Source organism: Magnolia sinica, chromosome 2 (assembly GCF_029962835.1).
Source record: "Magnolia sinica isolate HGM2019 chromosome 2, MsV1, whole genome shotgun sequence".
In the NCBI taxonomy this organism is placed as follows: domain Eukaryota; kingdom Viridiplantae; phylum Streptophyta; class Magnoliopsida; order Magnoliales; family Magnoliaceae; genus Magnolia; species Magnolia sinica.
This window is the reverse complement of record NC_080574.1, coordinates 42,232,509-42,249,170: the sequence shown is the minus strand read 5'-3', so window position 1 is coordinate 42,249,170 and position 16,662 is coordinate 42,232,509. Positions and strand designations below refer to the sequence as shown.

The following is a 16,662-nucleotide window of genomic DNA, read 5'->3' as shown; positions in this document are numbered from 1 at the left end:
CAATATTTCGGAACAAGACACTAATCGAGCTCTCAATTTGGAAGCTAGGGTTTCACCCAAAAAAAAAAAACGTTCTTTAGTGGTGTTCCGGGGTTGAGTTTTGAAGATCATGGAGAAGATGTAGGATAATTGTATCTCATTCTCAACACTCATGGCGGAAAGTTTGTGCATTGGAACAAGCCACCCATCCTGAATGAAGATGTTTAGAAATTGATTGAGATTTGACCAAAGGAAAGGGATGGATGATTGGCTGGTATTATAAAAGTGGCTCAAGAGACACCCATCCATTATTCACTAAAATGCCCAAGCAAGAGCTTGACAAGAGAAGTGTAAAATGACTTCCAGGAAGAAGAGAAAGAACACGAAGTTCTAGCACTCAATAAATGATTGGGCATGTACAAATCCTCTCTTTTCTTTTCTTTTTTTTATTTTCTTTTTCTTCTTAATTTATAAAGGTCCTGTCCAGTCAAGAAAAAATAAAATACAAATGTGTCCTTTTCTAAAAGACTTCCATACAAGATACCACTAGAGTGAGGAAACAAATTGATCCACGGGAGCAAGCAACTTGTGCCATAATAGAAACCCGAGAAATGCACAACGGTGAGAAGTGGGATTGTGTCACAAGTCACGAAGAAGAGGACCCCTCCTAAGAGCACCATGCGTCGAACTCGGGGCTGGTATTCTTACATGATTAATGATTAGCAGTACAACTTAGTAGCTAGGTTAGGAACACTGTTGAATTAAGAAGTTAGATTAGGGTCTCTACTAGTTTTACTTGCCAAAAGATCGTGTCCCAGTTACTTGGATTTGATTTTACAAATCATGATTCCAAGGAAAAAGTTCAACAACTGGCTGCCTACATGACGTCAACCCCTCTTTAACCAGGCTGGGGGCAGCAGGCAGATAACTACCATGCGGAGTTATCATATAAATGCACATTATGTATGTATAAGAAATGCTACAGTGCTGTCAGAGCACTGTAAGTTATAGTGCTCCTAGTTGCATTGGGTCATTTTGACAAACCAATCAATCATCTGAACTGTCCATTAAGTAGCTCCAGTGATCTTAGTAGTGTTCCTAGTTGTCCTGGGCCATTTGGAAGCCCAATCAATCAATCTGAACTGTCCATTAAGTTATTAACACATTAACATATTTCATTGTTACCATGTGAAAACCACACTGATCAGACTATCCAATCCATCCTTGATTTGGCCTTCTTTTTTGGCCATCCTTTTTTTTCTAAACCATGGATGGAACTTAGAAAGTGATTGGAAACTAACAGATATTAAATGCTATTGATCAGTCATAGATGGAAAGGCTTAGAAAGTGATTGGAATTGCTTAGAAAGTCATAGATTGATTGCCTAACGAAAGTGATCTTTTACAATCATTAGTAATCCATGATGGGCACCAACAAATATGTGGATCAAATTGGCAATTGACCAATTTTAGAGTAAACGACCTTGACTGTCAATATTAAATGTTATTGATCAGTCTCCCTCCCTCCCTTCCTCTCTGCTTAGAAAATGTCCATCCAATCAAGAAGAGGCATAAGTCTGTGTCCAATTACAGGGAAAAAAGGTTCAATATGATTAATATTAAATGACTCAAAAACATGCTGAAAAGCAACATTGGATCCTCCATCGCGTTATTTATGTAATGAAAGAAACCACCACCTTTGTTTTGAAGAATCTTCAAGACCAGCCAGACAGGAGATGAAATCATTGACTTTGTAATCCCAACAATCCTCGAATCCACTGCCTTCCAAGTTGAACTGTCAAAGCGGCCTGAAATGTAAAAATAGAAAAGGCTCAATATAAAATGTTCTAATCACAAAGGAATGTCCTCTTTTGCTTATCTCCGACCCCAACCCCGAGCCAATATACCTATCACAGTTTTCATCAGTAAAATTCATTAACATTTTTTTATTATGTTTCTCAATCTAAATTCCATTTTTTTGCCTATAAAGATGGATAATAAGTAGACAACACACTTGTGACAGCATATAAAAGTTGGCATGTAAAAACAAGAAGGAAAAAGAGGACCAAAATACAGTCATATTAGTCTCATATGTAAAATGAATTGGAAACTCGTTGATCCTAATCAACCTATGCACTAGACTATTAGATAGCGCTTGATTGTAACCAACCTATGTATTAACCTATTACATTGTGCCTGTGGGGATTTTGTGCTCTCATTATCGGGTTGGCAGCCAGTGTCAAACTTATGCTATAACTTCTATCATGAATCCAAACAATGTGACATTCAAAATTCATGCTAGGGCATTCCATGTAAACAATGCGCTGCATCGGAACCCGGTTGTAATGAGTAATGGGCACAAGTTAGCTTGGGCGTCCCTCAGAAGCAAAGTGCCGCAACAATGCCCAGTTGTTGTGAAAAGTAGGCAAGGGTTCCTGTGTCATTCTAGACGCACACAGGTAAAGACGCTAAACCAGGAGAACAAAATTTGTCTTGCCACATGGAATATAGGAATATTGACAAGTTGGAGTATGGAGTTAGTAGATATGATGAAACGGAAGGAGAGTTAACACAGCTTGCATTCAGGAGACCAAGTGAAAAGGGGACAAAACTAGAGAATTAATGAATATAAACCTTGGCATATAGGAAAGGACAATGATAGAAATGGGGTAGGGATAGTGGTAGATAAATATTTAAAAGATAAAGTTGTCAATGTTGTGAGAGTAAGTGACAGGATTTTACCAATAAAACTTGCGTTAGGAGAGGAGATCATCAATGTTATTAGCGCATACGCTTCGTAGGTAGGATTAGAAAATAGAATCAAAAGACAATTCCAGGAGAATATGAATGGACTAATGTAAGGATTTCTGAACGGTAGAGAATATTTGTAGAGGAAACTTAAATGGTCATGTAGGAAAAGAAAGTAGAGGATATGAGAGCATACGTGGAGGATATGATTTTGGGAGAAGAATGAGATGGGAGATGCCATCCTTGACTTCACCATGGCATACAATCTAGCTCTAGCGAACACTACTTCAAAAAGAAAGATGAACAATTGGTAACTTTCAAAAGTGAATCATATACAAGCCAAATAAATTTCTTTCTACTTTGGAAAGAAATATATGTAAGGATTACAAGGTTATACCATGAGTGAGTCTAATTGTACAACATAGGTTAATGGTTATTGATGTTTACATTAGAAGAAAGGGAGTGAAATTAATAGGAGTCCAAAAACTAGGGTTTTACACCAAATCATGTATTGAATTTATGGGTTGTGTTGATGCAGGCCCAAGGCCTAGCAATTGGCCCAACATGTATTGAATTTATGGGTTGTGTTGAATTTCAAGGTCTACAAACTACAGTTGCTATTTTTGGATGATTCTAGTTAATGACTTAGTTTATTCTCTAAAGATTTTGGGGGTTGATTCTCTAGATATATATACGGAAGCTATTTTTAGGCTATTCCATCATTGGCAAAATCTTTGTAGATTTACTTGTTGCTACTATCTTATTTTCAATAGATTTAATTGAAAATTCCTAATTAACGATTCATAGGGATTCTAGGGTGTCTTCGATTCTATAAAAGGGTTGTTCTGGGAGGTCGAAGGTACTTCATATTTTCTGATTTTTGTAGAGTTTTACTTGTAATTAATAAAAAGCTACAAGTTTAAATAAGTTGTTTATCCCAATCCATTCAAGTACTCTTACGTAGTGCATGTTCTTCATCCATTCTAGTGATTCGGAATTGAATTTGCATTGATTCAATAATTGGAATGCATCATGGGCCCCATAGTGTAGGGGGAATAGACCCAAACCTACACTAGACTAGTAGAATTTGGATCACTGACTATTTTACATTTATACATCGAATTGATGGCTACTAAATGGATGGTTAGGATCACCGATCAATGTGATTTTCAGGCTATGCTCCATCCACAATGGGCCCTATGATTTGAACAGTTTGGATTTCTATTTATGCATGTCACGTGCTTGGTGGCCCCTATGGTTTGTACAGTTTGGATTTCTGTTTATGCATGCCATGTGCTTGGTGGCCCCTATGATTTTTTACAATTTGGATTGAGGTAGTAAGAAAAGACTTGATGACCTATGGTCGAACCGAAGATACTGCCCTTGATAGAATGAAATGGTGGAACAGGATTCATGTAGCCAAACCCCAATTAACTGGGATAAGGCCTGGATGATGGCAATGATGATGATTGATGTTTATTGTATGATGTGCCCCATGATTTGTATAATATGGATTGACATATATGCATGCTACATGTAGATGGACGAGGTTAGTTTAATCATTTGTCCATGAAAATGATGGTAATTATTTAAAAAATGCAGATCTTTTACATTCCCTTCGTTGTTCTAGTGATGAGCAGTGGTCTCGTGTATAAAAGTGGTCATGATTTCAAATCCCATTACCTTTTGCCTAATTACGAAACTCAACTGAGTGGTACACAAATTAGTGATCCATCCATTTTTCCCAAAATCTCGAGCAAATTTATGTAAATTCAGCTTATAGTGATGCTTGTCAAATTAAATACAAAATGGATGATTGGGACAACCAATCAATGGGATTTTCGGGCTATGCTCCATCCACAATGAGCCCTATGATTTGTACAGTCTGGATTTCCATGTGGTAAGTGGCACCTATGATTTTACAATCTGGATTGATGTTTATGCATGCATTGTACAAGGGGCCAGTGATTTTGTATAATATGGATTGACATTTATGTATGCCACGTGTGGATGGATGAGGTTTGGTAATCATTTGTCCATGAAAATGATGGTATTTATTTTTAAAAAGACAGATCTTTCGCATTCCCTTTATTGTTCTGGTGATGAGCAGTGCTCTCACGCAGAGTGGTTATGAATTCATATCCCATCATCTTTTGCCTAATTATAAAACTTGACCAAGTCATGTGCAAATCAGTTGATCCATTGATTTTTCCTGAAAACTCAGGCAAGTTTACACAAACCCAAGGGCCAACATGTGATGAATCATGGGCTGTTTGCACCTAATTTGGGGGGCTGAATTTGAGATACTGCCATTTATTATTTTTTGAAGATATATGTGCTGATTTTGCCTAAATGGTTGTTGACTTGCAGGATTCTCCAAAGATTTTAGGGATGATTTTTCTGGATTCATTGTAACTATTATAGGCCATTACTAATTGGTTGAATCTTTTGTAGGTAGAATTGCTGCTATCTTAGATAAATTCAATTGATTTGAAATCAATCTAATCTTTGAAAAACCTTAATAAAAAATTCATTGGGATTTAGGGTGCCTTCTAGGGTCTACAAAAGGAAGTTCTTCTATGAGGTAGGAAACTACATTTTCTACAAGGTCGTTTGGAAGCCTGTAAATTTAAGTTGTAAACACTTTACACCTAAAAAGAGTTTCAGGTGTAAACTATTTACATGCTATTATGTTTGTCTTTAAAATGGTAATTTGTTTATAGGTAAACAGATTATGTGTTGGGCTAACTTGTAAAATGTTTACAATGTATGAAGTAGGAATTCACACTGCATAGAGCTTGGGGCGGTAAATCTCGTCAAAATCGGCGAATCACATAAAAAGGACTTCATTATTTTTGGGGACCAAGCAAAGCATCAAAGAATGCACGCACTGGACAAATTGGATGTCTTCCACCCATCACAGTGGACCCCACATGCAATCTAAAAGCTTTTATGGTGGGCATGCCATCCTTCCCTCTCGTGTGGTCTATTTGATGATCAATCAAGCTATTTTTCTCTTCTTTTTTTTTCTTTTTTTTTTTTGTTGGGGAGGGGGGGATGTACCGTAGACATTACGATGGGCCCCACACATCACGAGTGTGTATCAACCATCATGTTCTATTATATACAATGTCTTTTTAGCTATAAGACTTCACCTCTAATTTGAAATATGGCTTTTTAACAGGTTTCATATTACAACTAAAAGTTGTAATGTGTTTACAACCTATAAAGCCTTTATAGGTAAATGCAAGTATCCAAACAGCCTTGCAATCCAATTACCTATAATCCCTTTACAACTTAAGGATTTTACAGACATCCAAACAAAAAGTTTTGTGAGGTTTACATTTCAGTTATGATGCAGGACAACTAACCACTTGCTCTAAAAGCTTGAATTGATAGAGCGTGGCGAATCAATCCCTTTATCTCATAGCCCAGGCCCCACTTCCCATGGGTTAGGTCCTCAGCCGAACCCCCCTCGTGGGCCCCACATCACACGAGCCACCCGCCTCACACGAGCCACCCACGCCAAGTGTGCCCCTATATCCCACATGCCACCCCACTCGAGCCCAGTGTGAAAATGTCATTGCATTAAGTTATCAAAAAAAAAAAAGTATGTGCAAGAAGTAATAAGTTATGACCCTTGATAGAGTGGAATGGCACAATAGGATTTGTGTAGCCGACCCCTAGTAGTTGGGAACTCAGGATAAGGCTTACATGATGGTGATGGTTTGCTTTTTTATTTCTTTTTTTTAACAGGTTTCATATTACAACTAAAAGTTATAATGTGTTTACAACCTGTAAAGTCTTTACAAGCAAATGCAAGTATCCAAACAACCATGCAATCCAATTACCTATAATTAGTGTTTAAATTATCGGCGATAATATCGAATTATCGGCAATATTTTTAGTATCGGTGGCTCGTTGATACCGAAAACCCCAAATTTCGAATCTCTACTGGATATCGGCGAGATTTCGCCGATTTTTTCGATTTTCCGATAAAATGGCAAATTTTCGACATTTTCGGTGATTGTCTGCGATAAAATCGAGCATATGTCCAGCTTAAATGCTGGAAACTCTATAAAAAAAATAAAAATAAATAATAAATAAATAATAAATTAAAAAATAAATAAATAAATAAAGAAAATACCTTTCGAGCAAGGTATCCCGTATCGGTATCGGTTGGCGTAACGGTGCCCTCCAATACCGATACAGATACGAGGGTGTAACGGTGATACGAGGGCGTAACGGCCCGTAACGGTGCAATTTTATTTATTTTTTTTGCCAAAAAAAATATGAAAAAATATGGATTAAATCCAGAATATTCTAAGCATTCCAAATGTGCATTCATTTATAAATTGGAACATGTTTATGGTGGTTTAACGGTCCACTCTTTGGTGAGAAGTTGTATCGGACTGTCTGATTAATTTTTGAACCAGGTAACCTGAATTTGACTACAAAATTCATATATTTAATTTTCTAAATATCTAATTTATATACTTAACAACTTGATATCATTTCTCCTAATAGTTCTTTAAAAAAATGAAATTAAATTCAGGTAGATGGCGTTGCCAATTTGGGGCTGACTTGGAGGACCAATCTATGCTCCAAATCAGCCTCAAATTCATGCAATTTATTGCCATTATCCCACTTATGAATTGATGGACATTTATTGGATAGTGAATCATGAAAAAAATCAAAAGGCCTTATTTTAAAAAATAAAAGTCCACAAATTAACAATTAAAACTATTCAAACAATTTGATTTTGGCATTGTGAGTTAACAATTGCAGTCCATAATTTAATTGGTAAATTTTAAGTTAATATATGTCTCGTGTACAATTTTTTAAGGGCCCGAATTAGGCGGGACTCGGATTGTGAAGTGTAGCACACGTGTCAAAGTTTTTTGGGCCCCACCCGTGATGAATGTGTTATATCCACACCGTCCATCCATTTTGCCAAATAATTTTAGGGCATGAGCCCAAAAATGAGGCACATCCAAAGCTCAGGTGGACTGCACCATAAGAAACAAAAATAATTAAACGTCCACCATTAAAAATTTATTGGGGGCTACAAAAGTTTTAAATCAAGCTGACATGTGTGTTTTCCCTTCATCCACGTCAATGTAACCCAATTAACAAGTTAGATGAAAAATAAACATTACAGTGGACCCTAAGAAATTTTTAATGGTGAGCATTCTATAACCACTGTTTCCTATAGTGTGGTCCACCTGAGATTTGGATCTTACTAATTTTTTGGATCATGACCTAAAATGATATGGCAAAATGGATGGACGGCATGGATAAAATATATACATTATGGTGGGGCCACGCGGCACATGTACAAAACGTGTTGCGTAACTCCATAGAGTCTGCCTGGTGTACCTGTGTGTATTGACATCAGTAAGTCCTGTGGGTCTGATCATGAGGTATGTGTTATATCTAAACTGTCCATTCATTTGAAGAGATCGTCTTAAGGCTTGACACAAAAAATAATACAGATCTAATTATCAAGTGGACCACACAGCAAAAAGCAGTGGGGGATTGAACGTCTACCATTGAAACCCTTTTTGGGATCACAGAACTTTTGGATCAATATGAAATTTGTTTTTCCTCTTCATTCAGGTCTTTTTGACCTTATGAATAGATTGGATGGAAAATAAATGCTATGGTGGGCCTACGAATTGTTTAACGGTGAAAATCATCACCTCCGCTGCTATTTTTGGTGTGGTCCAGACGATCTTTGGATACGATTCATTTTTTGGGTAATGCTTTAAAATGATATTTAAAAATAGATGAACAGTGTAGATATAATAAATACATCACTGTGGAGCCCATGTAACTTTGATCTCCTTCGAACCGTTCGTACAACTCGGAGCTCGAGGAGTGTCAGTGCTGTCTTAGCGTGACACGTACCTACAGCAGCTAGCTGGTGTGTGGTACGCCTGCCATGTCCATGCCTTGGACGGCCTGGCCCCTAACACCCCATTAGGTGGGCCACAAACATCATCAACATAAAAAAAAAGAGAGAGAGAGAGAAAGAGAAAGAGAGAGAGAGAGAGAGAGAGAGAGAGAGAAGAAGAAGAAGAAGAAGAAGAAGAAAAAGAAAAAGAAGGCTGCAGCCGCAGCTACCCAAGAAGAAGAAGAAGAAGAAGAAAGAGAAGAAGAAGAAAAGAAAGGAAAAAAGGTAAGTTCTTTCTTCTTCTCTTTCTTTTTTTTTTTTTCAAGGCCTGTAACAGCCGTTACGGTGTCGGCCGTTACCGTTACGTATCAGCCGTATCGTAACGGATACGGGACACCCTGCTTTTGAGGAGTTTTGGAAGATCTTCGGCGGTTGGATTGTGGATTGACAACTCCAATCTTCAAAAGTACGAAATAAACCCACAAGTCTTCTAACAGTAATAAATTTTAAGAATTTCGGCGAGTTTTATGTAATCTTGCTTGATTTCCGTAAAAAAAAATATTCATTTTCCCGATGAGAATCGACATTGAAGATTTTTCAAACTGGATTTTAGGGTTAAAAAAGGAAAAGGGTTTCGGTTTCCCTTTGCTTACGGAGGATTTTAGGTTTTTGCTTCCCTTTGTTTACGGAGAATTTTTAGAGTCGGGTTCCTTTTTTTAATACGGACGCGCAACGACTCTCTAGGGCCCACCTCAATGTATTCAATGTATGAATTGTATATCTACGTCGTCCATCCATTTGTCCATGTCATTTTAGGGCATATGCCCAAAAATGAAGCATAACTGGATCTCAGGTGGACTACAGCACAAGAAACAGTCGTCATTAAACACCCACCATTAAAAACTTTAAAGGGTCCACCGTAATGGTTATTTCGCATCCAAGCTGTTCATAAGGTCACATAGACCTAGATGAAGGGAAAACACAAATATCAGCATGATCCAAAACTTTCATGGCCCACAAAATTTTTTTAATGGTGAATGACCATTGTTTCTTGTAGTGTGGTCAGTGGTCCACCTAAGATTTGGATCTGTTTAATTTTTCAGCTCATGTCCTAAAATGAGCTAGCAGAACAGATGGACGGCGTAAATATACAACACATACATTGAGGTGGGATCCACAGCCAAATTCTATCCCACCCATGCCGATGGTTCAGCAGAAGCAGATTACATGGTGTGCCACACGCACCAACCTCCATGGTGTGTTGAGGCCACCAATTTCTATTAGCCCCACCATGATTTTTTTGCTATATCCTATCCATCCTTCCATTTGGCGAGATCGTTTTAGAGCATGAGCCCATAAATGAGACGGATCCAAATCTTAAGTGGACCACACCACATAAAGCAATCGGGACATTGATTCCCACCGTTGATACCTTCCTATGGCCACCATGATGTTTATTTGCCATCCAACCTATTCATAAGGTCACGTAGACTTGAATGAAAGGGAAAAAACAAATATAAGATTTATCCAAAACTTCTGTAACCCCAAAGAAATTTTCAATGGTAGGCCTTCAATCCCCACTGCTTTCTATGGTGTGGTCCACATGAGCTTTGGATATGTCTCGTTTTTTGGTTCAAGTCCTAAAAATATTTCGGCAAACGGACTAACGGTTTGGACATAAAAATGATCATATTGGGGCTCACAAAACTTGGTGACATCAATATAGAGGTTGGTGGTGTGCGGCACACCACGCAATCTGCTTCCCAGTTCTGCAGCGTAGCAAGGCCTTTCACAGGAATGCATTGGAAGTTAGGTGGGGCCATGGGGCCCACCATGATATTTGTCAGAAATCCATCTCGTCCATTCATTTTGCCCGATCATGTTGGGTCATGAGCTAAAAATGAAGACCATTGGATTTTTTTTATTTTAACTGTCCAATAAATGTCCACCAACTGGATATTTAGATGATTAAAAAAAGCTTAATTTGGATTCATGATATAACTTAAGCAGGATACCATAATTTGAACAATTTAATTTGACACTTGTGTGCCACATGTTCAATTTCTAAGTGCCTGTATATAAAATCCATTTTTATATTTTTTAAATAAAATAAATCTATTTTTAAGATAAAATAAACTATTTCTTTCTTTCTTTAAATGGGGCCCATTGTGGCCTGAATTATTACATGATGAGGATGGGCTAGCCTAATGGGACCCATCAGGATCCATTGGGGCCATTTAAAGGAAATTAAAGTATTACATTATTTATTTTTAATTTTTGGATTTATTTAAAAATATTTTAAAATATAAATTAATAATGTATTTAATGAAAAAATATTAAAAACACCTATCTGTATGGATTTTGTAATGAATGGTTGGATTGATGGGTAGATGGGATGGATGGAAGGTTGGATGTATAGATGGGATGGATGTTTGGGTGGATAGTTGGATGTATAGATGGGATGGATGGATGGGATGGATGAATTAGAATTTGGATGAGTTGATGGATGGATGGATTGAATGGTTGGTTGGATGGATGGATGGATGGATGGATGGATGGATGGGATGGTTGGATGGGTGGATTGGATAGTTGGATGGATGGATGGATTGGATTGGATAGATGGATGGATGAATGGATGGGTGGGTTGGATGGATGGGTATATGGTTGGATGGGTGGATGGTTGGATGGTTGGATGGATGGATGGATGGGATGGTTGGATGGGTTGGATGGATGGTTGGATGGTTAAATGTATAGATGGGATGGATGGATGATTGGATAGATGGAAGGATGGATTAGAATGTTGGATTTATTATAACAACACATGCTTAGCCCCCATTAAATGAAAACTTATTATGTATTGTTTTTTGTAATTTTTTTATTCCTAAATATATAAATATGTGTATTTAAACATCTCCTAAAGTTTCACTAAAAAATCCACCATTTTTCCTAAGTTTCCCCGCATTTCCAGTTATCAGCGATATTATCGGTGATAACGATATTTTATCTTTGGAGAGACTGACAACTCAAACACTGCCTATAATCCCTTTACAGCTTAAGGATTTTACAGGCATCCAAACAAAAAGTTTTGTAGGGTTTATATTTCAGCTATGATGCAGGACAACTAACCACTTGCTCTAAAAGCTTGAATTGATAGAGCATGGCGAATCAATCTTTTTATCTCATAGCCCAAGCCCCACTTCCCATGGGTTAGGTCCTCGGCCAAACCCCCCTCGTATGCCCCACATCACACGAGCCACCCGCCTCACACAGGCCACCCACCCCGAGTGTGCCCCTATATCCCACATGCCACACCCACACGAGCCCGGTGTGAAAATGCCCTTACATTAAGTTATCTCTCAAAAAAATGAAAAACAAAAAAGTATGAGTAAGAAGTAATAAGTTATGACCCTTGATAGAGTGGAATGGTACAATAGGATTTGTGTAGCCAACCCCTGTTAGTTGGGACTCAAGATAAGGCTTACACGATGGGGATGGTTCGCTCTTTTTTTTTCTTTTTTTGAAAGATGATGGTAAGGATTTGCATGAAGTGAACAACTTTCAATTTCAGTAAATTTGTTTATTCCTCTCCATTTCAATATCTTCATGGTGTGTTCTTTGTCTATACTTGCAGTTCGGTATTACGATCTCATTGATTTGATAACCGGTCTACATCATTTGACACCTCATTTTAACTCATAGGGCACATGTGGATATACCATGAAAAGCTATAATTAGATATTAAGGAGATTAGGGTTCCATAACACCCCTCTCTAATTTATATTTACAAACTAAAAGGGAAAAATATACAATAGTCCGTATAACTACCCAAAGTACAAAGAGTCTCACTTCAACACTCCCCCTCAAGCTAGAGCATAAATATCTATCATGCCTAGCTTGGAACATAGTAAAGAAAAGTGTGCATATGGTAAGGCCTTAGTAAGGATATTTGCAACCAGTGATTTGGACTAAATATAAGCTATGGTAATCTCCTTGAAAGTGATCTTCTCTCGGATGAAATGGCAATCAACTTATATATTTGCGGCCCCTCGTTATTGAGCCCTTCCTATTTCAAGCAATCATCCAAATCTGCCTTCACCACTCGCCCCTCGCCGTTGGATTCAACCTCCAAGCTTCATCAACCGTGCATCTATTCCATTTCAACAGCAAACGGCGCTGGCGAGAGGTGATGGGTTCGATTGGCAGAAGCAGTCGAAGGTGGCGGATGGCACTAGGGTGCAATTATGGGGTTTGATATTGGGTGGGTTTTACATCTAGAATTGGTTTTGACAAGGCAATGGTTGCAGTTGCCGAGGGGATGACGCCAAAAACGAGAAGAAGAAGATTAGGGGGTAGTGTTTTGTAAAAGACTCCCTCTCTGATACCATGAAAACTATAATTAGAGATTTATTAAGTGATTAGGGTTCCATAACACCCCTCTATCTAATTTATATTAATAAATTAATAAGAAAATTATATGATAGTCCATAGGACCACCTAAAGTACAAAGAGTCTCACGTCAACATACCACAAATCACAATCAAAATGAATGGATATCCCTTCTGCTATGCATTTGGTGGGCTAAGAGAATGAGGACCGCATTATGTGGGGCACCATTTACCTTTTCCACGTAGAAGCAATGCTAGAGTGTGTCAGTTCCAGCAATGTGATCTAAATATTAGCTTAAGAAAGCACCCGCATCCACAGGCATCCAAACACAACCTCAATAATTGTCCTCTCTTGCATTCCTATATAGTAATAAATTTTGTAATTTGCATGGATCATTGGGATTGAGAAATTCTGCCATGATGCAAGAATTAGAAGAATTAGTTTGTCCAGTTAAAGATTTCAGAAAAAAGCACTATTGTAAAACTAGTACTATGACTCAATAACCATGGAAGGAAAAACAAAAAGAAGGCCTTAGTAGTCCAAGAGACCAAAAAAGATCGAAGTTTGAGGACCCATCACCACGCGTACACCTTTGGTTATTAGAACCATTCATCTAGTGACTCCCATTTTAGACAGCCAATTTGGAAAAAACATTTATCGATCATATGTTTCTGCCATCCGGTCAAAAAACTTCTACATGTAGAATGTGAACCTTGATGGCCTTTTTATTTGTTAACTATGCATTTGACCCATGGGATCATCTGGCCAATGGGATTTCTTCCCCATGGAGCATCCAATTACAAGATGAACCGTTCTGGTTAAGAAGTGTGGCCAAGGAGGGCCCAAGGCTTAATGGTCCTATGAGCTATTGATTTTGTTGCGAAACGGACATTAAAAACATAAGTGATTTAAAGATAATAGTGCATTCACAATTTTTGCCTACCTACGATTGTGAAAATTAATAATAATAATAAGGGGTCGTTGGGATGCCTGTAAAATCCTTAAGTTGTAAAGCGATTAAGGTAATCGGATTGTGGGGGCTGTTTGGATGCCTGCATTTGCCTGTAAAGGCTTTACGGCTGTAAACACATTAAAGTTTTCAATTGTGATCTGAAACCTAGCAAAAAGCAATGGATTTTTTATCAAAATTCTCTATTAAGGGGAGAAGCTTTCACTTTCAATTGTGATTTGAAACCTGGCAAAAAGCAAGGATTTCTCTCTCTCTCTCTCTCTCTCTCTCTCTCTCTCTCTCTCTCTCTCTCTCTCTCTCTCTCTCTCTCCTGAATGCCTTGTTTCTCCGTTTGAAGTTGACATGACCTGTTACTCTCTCAATTTGAATTTGGCCACAAAAGATGAGGAAATCTAGTACATTATCTACCTACCATTTTAGCTATGCCTGCTGAGATTGGATTTACGGCTTCTTTCGCAAACATCCAAGGACATGGAGATAGCAAGCATCCCTTAAATGGTTGGGGTGTTTGCAAGAAGAGGAATTTACGGAAAAGTCCCTGTGATTTTAAACAATGCTCGGCCTATGATACAATGCTTGGGCTGATGGTCTTTAGCTCAAGAAAAGCTTTGATTCCCAGGCAGAGTTTGATGAATGATACATGGACACTAATAAATTGTACATGTGGCATATGATAACCTCTTAAAACATCCAAATATTGGGGCACACTTTAGATGATTTATGAAACAATCATTCTACTGAATCACAGCTTTGAATGCTAGTGATATTTAATGACAGTCAACATAAAATTAAATCAACGGTTCAAATTCAACAAATAGATCTCCATAAAGCAAAGACTTAAAACAAACAGATCTCCATAAAGCAAAGACTTAAATCAGTGAACTAATATTATTTTAGGTTTATAAACTATTTCTATGATTTGGACGGTCTAATTTAAGTTACATATATGCCACATCTACAAAAGGAGGTGTCCATCAGACTCTGCCAGAGTATCTAATTAGTCCTCTGGTAGTCTCTCGTAACTTTGTACAGTACACGGTTTGGTTTTCAGTTTGTACAAGTGGGGTCATGGATGGCCGAAACCATTGGTTGCGTGTGGAACATAATCCTCCAAGGTAGCAGCTATTGGTTGGGGTCTTATTTGGCCTCTTTTTTCTAGTTGACTGCGAGCTCTTACTGTATTGCTCTCTTTGTTGTCAATTTGATGGTAGTTTATAGTTAACTATTTATATTCAATAGTTTCTCCTCATAAAAAGACATTTGAGTTAGTGGGCCCACTTTTGTGGCCCACTTAATGCTTAGTTTGGTGCAAGGATCAGCCCCAGGCTTTATTGAAATAAGCCCAATCCAAAGATCCATCTTAAACGAAGCCCTTATAAGACATTTGAAGATTTTATACGAATTTACCTCTCTAAGCTCTGTTGTGTGTGAATACTCCATTACAGATTACAGATTGTAAACACTTTTAAAGGTTATCCAAACACAGACAACTGTTTACCTGTAAACAGTATACAGCTTAAAGCCAGACAGAAGGAATTGTCAACACTTTACACCAGAAAACTTATAAGTTAAAATTTTACAAGCATCAAAACGACCCCTTAATGAATGAATAAATTTGAGAAATGCAGAAAAGAAGCCCCATTTCATGAATTTGAAAGACAGCTCGCTATGTGAAGGTGTTGCTCACAGACAGGTGTCACCCACACGGAGAGATGGCTGGATGATAGGATTATTGGAACTATTCATATTGCAGGTGCAGTTGCAGATAGGCCACGGTCCAATAACAAGATTCACGTAGCTGAATGGAGCCGTCGATGATATATAGATTGTTATAATCATCCATTCATCGTGAGTCTCCACAAGTAGCCCATCTACGACACCGCCCATAGAATGGACGGTTCAGATCATCCAACCATCTTCGATGGCAACAACAAGATTTTCGATAAGTACCTTTCTCCGCCGCAGAATGGGAAGAAGCGTCTCCATGAAAGCGGGTGTTTTCTACTTCTCCAGCAAACGTATGGTTCGGCCGCTGAAAGAGAAATGAAAATAAGTAAATAAATGAAATGCAGAATAAATATATATATATATATATATAGAGAGAGAGAGAGATAGGGGGGAGGGAAGAGAGAGAGAGAGACAGAGAGAGAGAGAGAGAGAGAGAGAGAGAAGGATTTTGCCTGTAAAACGGAGATTAGGGTTTGTATGCGAGAGAGAATGGAAGGAGAAAGGAAGAGATTGTTTCTCTGAGAGATGGCCATGAAAGCATGACATGGGAGTTGATGGTCACGACAGGTCTGGATATGGTGCGAGCAGTGCGGCCATTTTCATGGCTGAGGTCCGGTTCAGGTTATTTTCGGCGTGGAGAAATGCTACTTCCCGCTGCCAGAGATTTCCCGACACGGTTGGACTCGTGTCACACGCGTGCAGTATCCAGGCCGTTCATCAGCTTTTTGGGTGAACGTACTGTGCCTGGAAGTTTCCGCAGGCTGGAAGCAAAGTGAGGCCCACTTCAATGTCCCTGTGTGAAATCCACTCCGTCCATCAGTTTAGCTAGCTCAATTTAGTACATGAGTACAAAAGGGAGTCAGATCGAAATTCAAGTAGACCACAACAAAGGAAGGAATTGACGTTTTTGGATCAGGTTAATATTTTTATTTTCTGCTTTATCCCGGTGATAGGAA

The 16,662-nt window shown here is 38.3% G+C and overlaps 1 protein-coding gene across 1 annotated transcript in view; it reads right to left on the bottom strand.

Moving 5' to 3' along the window:
- The window catches only part of LOC131237037 (uncharacterized), an 80,423-nt gene extending 64,364 nt beyond the window's left edge, over window positions 1-16,059 (bottom strand). Inside the window, exons 1-2 of the mRNA XM_058234654.1 lie at window positions 15,929-16,059; window positions 1,676-1,786 (exon numbers count right to left, since the gene is read on the bottom strand). Of these exons, the coding sequence (XP_058090637.1) occupies window positions 1,676-1,724 (49 nt within the window). The 5' untranslated portion in view covers window positions 1,725-1,786; window positions 15,929-16,059. The remainder of the gene's footprint in view (window positions 1-1,675; window positions 1,787-15,928) is intronic.
- Window positions 16,060-16,662: the final 603 nt, after the last annotated feature.